The 12,506-nt window shown below is 41.1% G+C and overlaps 1 protein-coding gene across 1 annotated transcript in view; it reads left to right on the top strand.

Annotated features, from left to right (window-relative positions):
* The window catches only part of dchs2 (dachsous cadherin-related 2), a 29,760-nt gene that overhangs the window by 9,072 nt on the left and 8,182 nt on the right, over positions 1-12,506 (top strand). Inside the window, exons 7-16 of the mRNA XM_004568374.5 lie at positions 879-978; positions 1,636-1,793; positions 2,108-2,951; positions 3,145-3,384; positions 5,632-5,766; positions 8,503-8,712; positions 9,263-10,123; positions 10,199-10,312; positions 10,885-11,096; positions 11,183-11,334. Coding sequence (XP_004568431.3) covers positions 879-978; positions 1,636-1,793; positions 2,108-2,951; positions 3,145-3,384; positions 5,632-5,766; positions 8,503-8,712; positions 9,263-10,123; positions 10,199-10,312; positions 10,885-11,096; positions 11,183-11,334 — 3,026 coding nt within the window. The remainder of the gene's footprint in view (positions 1-878; positions 979-1,635; positions 1,794-2,107; positions 2,952-3,144; positions 3,385-5,631; positions 5,767-8,502; positions 8,713-9,262; positions 10,124-10,198; positions 10,313-10,884; positions 11,097-11,182; positions 11,335-12,506) is intronic.

Here is a 12,506-nt window from a genome sequence, read left to right as displayed (position 1 = left end):
ACTGATGCAATCAAAAGCAGTCTTGATAAATTACAGTTACATCTGCGCTCCAAACTGCACATGCTTCTCAATAACATTTAGCTGTTGTTGCCTTTTGATGCATCAGGAAATGCATTTGTCACTTTAGCGGTAAAACTCAGGAAGTTCACATCTAGGCAAAAAACAAATTGTTAGTCTGTAAAGGTACTTTAATGTTGTTTTGATTAATACCTAACCAAAATGACAAGCACAAGGGCAGGAAAAAGTCCTTTACACTAAGAAAAAACAGAAATAAGAAGAAGACACAGAAATAGTGAAGACAGACACAGAGCAGCTCATGAAGCAGGCAGTTAAAGACATGGAAAAGAAAAACTATGTGAAAACTAAGTACAGGTCGACGAGTTAATACAAAAAAACATGACAATATTCCCCATATACCAGCATTATTTAATATTAGAAATTATTACACCGTCACAACATCCCCCACATGTATCAATACATGCTACACAAATTGATATATTATAGATTTTGGTGTCATCGTGTTGTCTCTCAAAGACCTAGTACCAGGCAAAAATGATCTAAGTGGGATAATTTATCTAAGTAATACTGTAGCATGTGTATATGCTAATAAGGACCATGTATGATCACTACACAACATATTATCAGCACACATTAAAAAGCAAGTTTAAGGAGAGCAAATATCAAAATATCATAAATTACTTCAAGCACTAATTTACTGTGAACATAAACGTGTATATGTGCCATGAAAAAATGAACTCGAGATAAATATGACTTAGTGTCTAAGATTAGATACAGTTGTGCAAATTCTACACTATATCTTTAGTGTATGTGTTGTTATGTTGTCAGATGTAGTTATGCGCTCTACGTGTTCACTTCAGATATGGGCTGGTCTACAGTCAGGATCCTTGGTCACGAACATGTTTGCCAAAGACTTGGACGCAGGAGAGAATGGAACAGTTATTCATTCACTGGTCACAGGTGAGCTGTAAACGTGTGTCCTGACTGACTATACAGACTTGGTCTGAAAAAAAGTTTTTTTTTAGCTGCATGGGATGTTTTTGGTAAATTTTATGGTTTTTAGGGTGCTGAATCTAAAAATGATCTCCATTTCCCTCAATCACGTAATCACGTGAGTTCACATAAAAAACAGCGATGGAAAAAAATAAATATTATTATTACAATTAACTATGCATAGTGTTTCTGAGATTCCTTACCTTTCACTATGAACAAAATAAACCTGTTGGGACACGATCATCTGAGCTCCTCATGCCACCAAGCCCACCGCACCCCGACCCCCTGTCCTCAATTCCTCACATTTTCTATTTATATTTCTCTTGAGTTTCACTCTTAGAAATATTAAATTAATGTAAGAAATTATTATTGGATATGTTTTTTTGACTCAAGTATAGGATACCAGACTTCAGTTTAAAAAGGGGCATCGTACGCTTAATTAGACTAAAAACAAGAGTTGTGGAAGCAAACCTGACGAGGATGGAATTTAAAAGATATTTTTCATAGTTTCAGTGAGTAAAAATCTATAAGAAACAGTCAGAAAATCCCGTGCCGTTTTTTTGTTGCAGACCTGTGTTATTAACAGTTCGCTCTGTTCGCATCTCTTTTTGTCTGCTTTCGAAGATGATGATCTGGAGCACTTTGAGATTGACAGCGAAACTGGAGATATCACAACAACAGAGCTCTTCAACCAAGATGCAAAAGCGTACTACACTCTGAAAGTGACCGCCAGGGACAGCGGAGTCATCTCTCAGGAGGACACTGCAGTCATTCATGTACAGGTACGGGCTGTGCTCCAGTTAGGCCACACCTTTAAAAACAGTGACATATTATTTAATTGCAGTATGAACGATCAGCTTTAAGTCAAGAGATTTTACAAAAATACTGCATTAACTGTTTTGGAAGTTTACACTCATTTTTATACAGTACAGTATTTTATTGCTTTATTGTTTGTATCTTTTCATGCTAACTTTAAATTAATAACCGTAAAGAGTAAAGCTGGGTTTGGACAAGTGCTTTCCTCCCATAATCCAAACGGAGGGAAAAAAGGTAATTATAGCAAACTAAAACTTTGTCTTTTTTTTGTGCTTTTCAGATTCATGGATTAGAAGATCCGTACGGCCGCTCCGATCGCCAAATTGTGAGACGCATTTTGGTGCGGGAGGACACGGAGCCTGCGACTGTTATTGGCTCTGCACATGTTTCAGATAAAGGGAGCTTTCACTATTCCATCACTGAGGGGGACGGGAGTGTTCACTTTGGGATCGACAGCTCCTTCGGTGACATATACATCAACCAGCCGCTGGATTACGAGGCTGCCATGCAGTACTTCCTCGTGGTTCGTGCTGAGGACGCCAGCCTCATTCCCATCGTGAATGTGTCTGTTCTGATTTGCGTGATAGTGGAGGATGTGAACGACCACACGCCCTGGTTCCCTGATAAACTGGTGATGTTTGGTCTGAGGGAGGACGCTGCAGTCGGATCGTTGGCGTACGCTTTTCATGCCAGAGACGCTGACGGGACCTTTCCAAACAGTGCCCTCCGCTATGAGCTCGCCTTTGACGCTGAAGTCAGCGGGTCATCATCACCCTTCCCCTTTCGGATCGACCCTTACACGGGGAGCCTGACTGTAGCAGCACCTTTAGATCGCGAGAGCACCCCCAGCTTCGCATTCACTGTAACAGCCACAGATCAGGCGAAGGAGAAGAATGAGCGTAAACAGGCTTCGGTGACGGCTCAGCTTTTCCTGCTGGACGTGAACGATAACCGGCCGGTGTTCGTATCGGCAGACACAGCTCAGGTGATGGAGGACGCAGAGGTGGGGAGTCTGCTGCATCATTTTGTGGCCATAGATGGAGATCAAGGTGAAAATGGGATCGTTTCCTTCTCTATTATTTCTGGAAACAAGAAAGGCTTGTTCACACTGGAGGAGAAGACAGGTATTTGTGATTTTTGCACAGCGGAAAAAATTTATTCTAAATAAAATTTTACCTAAAAAAAAAACTCATCAGACTCACCACATGAATATCAGACATATGAACGTCTGCTGATTCACAGTGAATTCAAACATCAAACATTTCACTTTTAAATGTGAAAATTAATTCTTCTTTTATTTCCTTCCTTCTTTTTCAGGCCTCTTGCTTCTCACTGCCCCGTTGGATTATGAGACAGAACGTTTCCACCGTCTGACCGTCCGTGCGCTGGACCAAGGCCTGCCCTCACTCTCCTCCACCCAGACTCTGACAGTGGAGGTCGGGGATGTGAATGACCAGGCGCCTGTGTTTAGTCAAACCATTTACACCGCCACTGTGGCAGAGAACAGAGACCCTGGAGAACCAGTGATCAGGGTCTCTGCCACTGATGAGGATTCAGGTAATAATTCATTTGACTGGCGATACGTCAGAGGTAATACCAACAAATAATGGCTGAAATGGGACATTTATACTGAGGTAGTGTACATTTAATTTTGAGCTCCAACTATTTAAAAATTCCTAATTTTTGATTATATTTCACAGCATTTAAATTTAGTTTGAAATTGCCCTGATATTAAAGTGGAGACGGCAGTTTCCCTGTGAGCTACCTAGATGGCAGCACTAGCACATGTCCATGAAGCCTAAAACCATAAATCCGCTAACCATGAAAAGATGAAGGCATCAAAATAAAGTAGGAGCCAAATTGCAAAACTACAGCTTTTCCTGGCAAGACAAAGTACAACAGTCCATGTTTATTACTTTTTTCTCGTACCATGTGCCGTAATGCAGCTCAGCTTCCTTGTCGAACTTCAGCTCTGCTGTTTTTTCACTCCATTAACAGTTTAATTGAAACCACACCCTGCTGTTTTCCTCATATGCTTTTCGGTTTGTCTGCTCTGCTCATTGCACATCCCACCGAATCTCATTCACCCGACTCTTTAATCATATTCCCAAATCTACACATCGACACTGTTTATTTTAACACATCGCGCACGGGGCCTTCTACATCCCTTTTCGTCTCCTCATTGTTGACAGTAGGATTCTTTTTAAATACTGGAGATGGAGGGCGTGCGGCAGGGGGACCTGTACAGGAGGGGTTTCAATGTGAACTAACATTCTTGGGGGTGAGAATTGTCCAAGAACAGCAAGCAGACAGCTCCTCTGGGAAATCTGAAAGGTCCTCTCTCATCATGATTTCCATAATCCAAGCCATCTGTGCCAATAGGCGCTGTGTGTTCTCATCCATCTCCTCAAATCGCCTCGTCTGGCAGGCCGGCCTGCTCTCCCACCAGTCTTATTTGATTATCATTTGTGCTGCTTTTTTCCCTGCAAACTCTCACCAGAGATGACCATTGTTTTGTGTCTCTGATGATCTATGTATGTAAGTTTCCATGTGCTGGAGTCAATCACAGAAGAGCTGCAATGTGAATGAGTGTGACAGCTAAACTTCTGAGCCTTCTGGATTTCCCTTTGTTAAGCAAGAGTTGAGATTTTGGGAGGGATTTTTTTTTTTTAAAGAGTAACTGTGCTGTCTTTGTGTTCAAAAGAAGAGTTTGATTATTTACAGAGGTTTGATGGTAAGATTTGGTCATTGTGCCAGGGTTGCACTTTGACTGAAACTTAAATGTTTTGATGGAACACTTTTGTTTGTTAGTACCCGGAGTGGGAATTGTTTATGGTTGTTTATGCACAAGAGACAAAAGTGACACGGTTTACACCAAAAGAGTTATGAAGAAGACATTGACAGAGTTTTGTAGTTTTGACACCTACCAAGCAAACCAAGTTAACAGCAATGTAAATTAAATCAGTGAACCAAACAAAGCTAAGCAGAAGAAGTCTAGTAATCGAGTTATGCTCTTATAAAACATCATACAAGTGTGTGAATAGACCGTAATTTCAAAAACGTGCAAATGCCCCGTGATTCAAATGTTTTACTGCTATCAGCATAAAAGATATCTTAGTAATCATAGCCTTAAATGCTATACGCATTCCTCGCCTTGTTCTATCTTCTGAAACTAACGTGATGTGAAACGTGCATCATTGTGATGGTCATCAAGACCACAGCTTGCACGTAAAGTTGAAGTGAACTCTGCGTTTGCTTCGTATCACAAGAACCATAAAAGCTGCAAGCAGCAGGCTTTCGCTGAGGTTTTAACTGCCTTGTGAAGTTCAGTGGCCACATTGTTCTCTTTTCCTTGAGATAAGCGCTGCCTGAAACAGAAGCAGCAATAAACATGAATGGACTTGAACTAAAGTTGAATGTGTGAGGTAGATAACGATTCAACGACTAGAGGTATCGGTTTTTCTGGAGATCGTGAGCATAAAAATGCACTGTGTTGTTTTTGACATCCATAGTCTCATTAGAGAAGCCACATTTTTTGTCTCACCAGTGTTAAGGCCATTTATATCTACTTGAAACTGGAAATGTTTTTTTCAATAGAGAAACTAGCGTGTATCGTTTGTCGGGGAGCATATCTGTAATGTAAATCACTGGATTTCTGTAATTATGCAGCATCATCTGATATATGATCAAGTTGATTTTTTTTTTCTATTAACCTTGATTTTCCTTTTTTTTTTTTTTTGCTTGAGCATTTGTTTTGAGGTCTGTGACAGCATTTACATTCGCCTCCTGTGTTCATGTCCTCAGAGGAGAACGCTGTGGTGTGGTACAGTCTGCTGCCGGGTCCCGGCTATGAGCTCTTCAGCATCAACCCGTACACCGGCCTGATTACCACCACCTCCTACCTGGACAGAGAGCAGCAGCAGCATTTTACTCTCAGAGGTAGGACACATAAGCAAACATCTGTTAGTCCTGAGCAATAACATTTTAAATAACAGTTTTCAACAATAAAAGCCAGAAGTAAAGCACGTATCTATTAACAAAAATGAGAAAGTTTAATTATAAGTTCAGGGTTAACAAACTCAAGGGAAAATCGGCAGTTGTGCAAAACAATGCAGTAAAAGTCACATGTTTAATGACTTCCAGAATGATAACACTGAAGACATCAGAATTATGCTCAGAAACTAAGTAACTCATCACCAAAATGGATTTTTTTCTGTAATAAATCAGAGCAATCTAATACAACAACAGTGGTAAAAGGAAATCTTGTGTTTGTCAAGTGTCGTGACAAACGCGCCAGTCAGTCGTACAGCATTGGGCAAAAGTCTTGGGAAATAGGTGGAGGAGTTTGTTGAAACGTGTAAAAAAGTTTTCTTCTAATGCTTTAAGTAGTCTTCAGGAATAATTCTCCAGGCTTGTCGAAGGACATCTAGAGCTCTTCCTTGGATGTTGGCTGCCTTTTTTTCGGTTCTCTGTCAAGATGATACCACACTGCTTCAGTAATGTTGAGGTCCGGGCTCTGGGGAGGCCAATCCAAGACTGATGGTGTTTAATGGTGTGTTTTTCTATGCAGGTATGCTTTGACTGCATTGGCAGTCTGTTTGGTATCATTGTCAATCAGATACTTTTCAGATAATATTGCATAGTTGAACAATACCTGACGGTACATTTCTACGTCCATAACTGGTTGGAATGCAGCCGCAGACCATGACTGAGGCTCCACCGTGTTTTACAGATGGCTGTAGACACTCACTGTTGGATCTCTGTTCTGACTTCTTCCCCACATATTAAGATGATTTGAGCCAAAGATTTCAAATTCATTTTCATATCACTCCATAAGACCTGATTTTCATTCTAGTTTTTCTGTAACTTCAACCTTTTCTCCTGTTTCTATTCTTTAAGAATAGCTTCTTGAAAGCCAATAAGACCATTTCTGATGAAGCTTTAGTGAACAGCAGATGGATCAACTGAAGGGACAGATACATCTCTCAGGTGCTTTGTCAGGTCTTTGCTGGATTGTTTTCCGATTTGTTAAGGACATGACTTTTAGATTCTGTTCATCTCCTGCAGATAGTTTCTTACTCTTGCCATTTCTTCTTTTTTCCTCCAGTTTCCTCAGATTTTATAAGAACGTGGTGCACACTAAGTTTTCAGCCAACAGGTCTTTAAGAATCATCTTGTTGGTGCAAAAATACATTACTATTCCTGTCAAATGTGTTATGTTTGGTATTTTTTGTGGATATAACCAACGATGAGATGTGTTTTTGTGGCAGGGCGCTAGAAACAAAGGGAAAATGAAACTGAGAATGAGTGAAAAAGCAGCCAATGTTTAGCAAAAAGACTTTGAAAAACCTCCAGAAAGACCTGGAGAACTATTGCTCAAGACACAAAATATAAAGAAATAAGGGGTGGCTCAAGGCTTTTGCACAGTACTTAAAGTCAGTGCAAATTTCTGTAATTGTTCAATTACAGCTTGTCAGGCAGAAGATACAATCTGCTGATGAGGCAGTCTGTATGGAGGTGATGTTTGTGTTGAGCTGCCCTGTTATTGCATCACTAATGGCTATGATCAAGATGTCCTGAGGAAAACTGGTTTCAAAGACATCCCAGCTAATGTGACAACAGCTGTGTAAACAGAGGAATTTGATTCCTTTCATATCACGACCTTGCTTGCTTAGCCACACACTCACAACGATAATTGGGTGAGAGCCTGCATCTGAAGGGTTATACAAATACTTTCATTCTGTACCTTCTCCTTTGTCACGCTTCACCGGCAAAGCCGTAAAGAATTTAAGGTCGACTTTCTCCGTTAAAGCAACGTTATTCAGCAGATTGATTTATGTTAAGGAAACAGAAGACTGTTAAAGGGCTGAGCTACAGTATAGCTAACCTCTTCTGACTGCACCGCTACACCCTTCTGTCTTTTCGAGAGTTTGCTTTCGCTCTCACATGGGTGCCGTGCAGTAATTACATTCAACAGATTCACCAGCGTTTGGTGAAATGTTTTCACATGTTTTACCATAATATTTGTACAGTTGCCAGTATAATTAAAAATAAAGTCCCAGTAATTAAATATAATAACAGGAAGGCCTGAATATTTAGAAGCCACGCCAAAATCTCACAGGGCTTATTGGGAAACACTGAAATGAATTGGAAAGAAATAAAAAAATTCTTGTCAGCATGTGTTAAAAGCTGTGTCTCATTATTTTCCGTTGACTGATTTTGGAGTTTTTACTGCTATTAAACATCCAATCTGGCCACACAGTGTCCAGACACACAGCCAATAATTGCCTCATTGCTGTGTTGTAAGAAAGAATCTTGAGTAAAATTGTTACATATAATGTGTACAGCATGGCTTTTTAAAATTATACTCTAGTGTTGAATGAGTTATTAAAATAACAGCGTGTGACATATCTGAGACATTCAGACATTAAGACATCAGGTTTACAATAGCTACACTTTGCTTTTGGTGCTATTTGGATGCTATTTAAAACATGCCAAAGAAAAATAGAAAAAAGGGTCTAAAGAACATGCTAATAGTATTAGGCACTTGTTGTTTAAAACATCAGTACTTATTATAAAGCCTGTGGGTGTCAAGCATTTGAATATTTTAGTAAATAATTAAAAAAGAACTGGTGAGGAAGCCTCTGTGTCCTTCCTTTCTGTTCCTATCTCCAGTCCAGGCTCGTGACAGCAGCGCTCGGCCACTTTCGAGCACGACGACGGTGATGTGCTCTGTGCTGGATGACAACGACAACCCCCCAGAGTTCATGCAGTCATCCTTCCGCATCAGCATCCCGGAAAACCTTCCTCCTGGGGTCATCCACACCGCCCAGGCCTCTGACCCAGATCATGGAGAAAATGGCACCATTCACTACTCCATAGTTGGTGAGAAGATCAGACCTTGTTTTGTATTTCAAGCAACTTGAAAGTTTTACCTGTACTTCATGCCGTCATTCAGTGAATTCAAGGCTACTACTGTAATGATGCCACCTTTGCAACAAGTCCATTATTGGCTCGCATAAAGTGGCAGCTCAGGCAAAGTTGCAGAGCAGGTTAGTTGAGTGCTGATGCAGTCTGAGCAGCTCTTGTAGGTGCGTAACTTGTGGGTAGTCCAGTATTTTAGAGCATATCATTTATTTAACAGTTAAAGACTTGCACAAACTGTCTGTAGTGAAGGGACAAGCACAGCTTATCTACTAACTTCTTGGTTCAATATTGAGCTGTGTGCATATAATGTTTCTGCTTGGAGAGACCATTAGCAGCATACATTTAGTCTGACCTTCAGATAAATGAAGCAAGCAAAATTCTAAATGGATGAATGTCTGACTGCTTGCTTTCAAGACATCAAAAGTGCATTGTTGAGTCGAGTGGCCAAAGTTAAAGTGGAATTATCCTTTATTTCCTTTCCACTGATGTCATCTCTGATTGTCTGCAGGTGAGGACTACAGAGGTCGGTTCACCATCAACAGTCACACCGGAGCCATTAGCACCACACAGGTCCTTGACCGGGAGGAAATGCAGAATTACACACTCACCATCCAGGCCCGTGACTATGGCCCCACCCCACTCAGCTCCTTCACCCAGCTCCATCTGGTGCTGCTGGACCAGAACGATAACATCCCTTCCTTTACCCGCAAGAACTATCATGCCTCTATCAGCGAGGGCCTCCCCGCAGGAGCTGAAGTCCTGCGTGTAAGTGCGTCGGATCCTGACGAAGGGTCTAACGGGGAAGTGACCTACTCCCTGACAGATGATAACAGCCAAGGGGCCTTTTTAATCGACGCCTTCACGGGAGCGATCCGCACCACCAGGTCTCTGGACCGAGAGAGCAGAGCTCAGTACAGCCTCAGAGCTGTCGCTACCGATGGATGCACTCAGGGACCGCTGAGCTCTTTGGCGTCGGTCACCATACAGGTGGAGGACGTGAACGACAACATGCCGGTCTGTGAGCAGACTCCCTTCAACGCGTGGGTTTCCATGAGGACGCTGGCGAACCAGATAGTTACCACAGTGACAGCAGCAGATGGGGATCAGGGTGAGAATGGGACGATACATTATGCGTTATCAGACGAGGACAATCTGTTTGACATCAACACAGAGACTGGAGAGATTTCGCTGAGAAGACGAGTGAGAGCGGGTTTCTCTGGGAGGAAGCTGCAAGTTGTCGTTTCAGACAGAGGACATCCTGCTCTGACCTCTACCTGCCTGGTTTTTATCCATCTGAAGGGAGAACACGAAGGACTGCAGTTCACAAGCAAAGTCTACAACGCCAGTGTCAAGGAGAACAGCAGAGCTGGTACGTTGTATCTGTTTGTCTTGTTTTCTACCACTGAACAGCTCAGTCATTGTTTTTGTCTTTTTCTTTCTAAAGGCACTTGGATTGCAAAGGTGGAGGCCAACGACCAAAGCAGCAGCAGACAAAGAATAACATACACCATATTTAGCGGCAACGAGAACCAGGTTTTCTCCATTAACCGTCACACTGGTAATTAAAATGTTAATTTCTAAATACAACTTTTTAACCAATAAAACCGTCTAATCCCGCAATTTAGGTTTTCTGTTAGTTTTTTGTATTATCCCTAAATTACCCCTTTTCAAAAAAAAAAAAAATCAGCTTTTCTGGTCCTTCTGCATTTTTTAATACATAAGTATTTCAAAACCATGTATGATTTTATCATATTTTCCCCCAAATTCCTTTTTTTGACTCACGTCTACATAAAGTAACCGTGCAGACATACCAAGTCAAATACACAATCTCATACTGATGTTGGACTGAACGTTCACCACAAAAACTTGAACCTAAAAGTACTTCTGTCAACACCTTTGTTGTCAGATTGAAAGCTGTGTTTTTCTTTCCACTACTTTACCATGACTTTTCTATTATTTGGTGAAAAGAGGCCAAAGAGGAAAAGGCCCTGTTCACAGAAGGGCGTGAAGTAAGATGTCAATTAAGATTATGATTTGTGTTTTTAAAAATAAACCTTATTGGCTTGATATTAACTGAGCTGTACTTCCTTTTGAGTGCAGCTTTTACCTTCATGTTACCGTCTTATGTAGGTGAAATCCGAGTGCAGAAGGATTACTCTCTGGACTTTGAGGTGAACCCCCACATCCAGCTGGTGGTGCTGGCTGACAGTGGGCTGCAGACAGCTCACTGCAGGGTCTCCATCACTCTGGTGGACATCAATGACAACGCACCACAGTTTGAACACAGCAGCTACAGGACAGCTGTCTGGGAGGGCCAAGTGCACAATACCTACATTATGCAGGTAAACTTTCGGTAATAAAGCCCTCATTGATGTGAGATGCATGCAGTGATCCCTCTAATACTGACCGCTTCTCATATTTTGAACAGGTGTTTGCCTCCGATGCTGACAGCGGCATGAACGGCCAGATTGAATACTCCATTCTCTCTGGTAACCTTAATGGAGCTTTCATTTTGGACTCTGTACGAGGAATCCTTGCGACCAATGTTTTACTGGACCGCGAGATCACTCCATCATACAAGTATGCTCAAACTGCTCAATAAAAAATATTAAGTAAAACTTTATTGCACACATAAAATTGATTCTACTTCCAAAATGGAATCAGCTACAGTTGCATGTTTCTTCTACTTCACTTCTTCGTAAATGTTAAAGCATTTTAACTGGCGTAGTACAGCAATTATTTTGGTGGCATTTTACAATCTTCCTACAGTCCTGGTGAAAAGAAGATACACCTTCTTTCATTTCTAAGCTTTTACGTATCAGGATATAATAAAAATGATCTGGTTCTTAGCAGGTCTTAAGCTCGGATAAATACAATATCAGATAAATCACAAAACGGGGCATATTGCACCCACTCTGCCTCCTGAGCTGCAAAACTTCTGGAACAATGTCTGCTGGACAGATAAGATCAAATGTCTTGTTAGGTGAAAACCACACACAGCATATTAGCAATAGTCAAGTGTGTGGTGATTTGGGACCTGGGCACCTCGTATACCAAGTCATCTAGACTCAAATATGAGGCCATGTGCCTGACAGGTGAAGTCTGAAATTGGGTCATGTAACAGGAAATAGATCCCAAGCACAGCAGCAAATCTACAAAACAAAAGGGAAAAGAATGAAGGCGTTGCAGTGACTCAGTGAAAGTCCAGACCTCATACTGATAGAAATGCTGTGGCAGGACCTTAAGAGAGCTGTGCACAAACAAAGTACCTCAAACCTCAATAAGCTGAAAAAACATTGCAGAATGAGCCAAATTTCCTCCACTACCATGTGAGAGGCTGATAAAGTCATACAAAAACGATTAGTTCAGGTTGTTGCTGCCAAAGTTGGTGCTACAAGCTACTGAATGATGGAGTGTGCTGAGGTTTTTCACACACGGTTTGGCTTAGTTTTGATAAATAACTAATGATATGGTGTAATGTGTTGTTGCTCATCTGAGGTTGTATTTATCTGATCTTAAGACCTGCTAAGGACCAGATTATTTTTATTTTATTTTTATTTGTAAAATGTTAGAACTGAAAGAGGGCGTACTTTTTTCTACCATGACTACAGGTGAAGATTTTCAGGATTCAAGGTAGCAGCAGTTTGGTTTTTTTGGGGTTTTTTTTTTACAAAGTACTGATTTGTCTCTTTTACAAGAAGGGGCCAAGACAACGTAATAAATCTGAATTAAGCCACCCATGGAGCCTGTAG

The sequence above is a fragment of the Maylandia zebra genome, linkage group LG6 (assembly GCF_041146795.1).
Source record: "Maylandia zebra isolate NMK-2024a linkage group LG6, Mzebra_GT3a, whole genome shotgun sequence".
In the NCBI taxonomy this organism is placed as follows: domain Eukaryota; kingdom Metazoa; phylum Chordata; class Actinopteri; order Cichliformes; family Cichlidae; genus Maylandia; species Maylandia zebra.
This window is presented reverse-complemented; position numbering and strand designations above follow the sequence as displayed.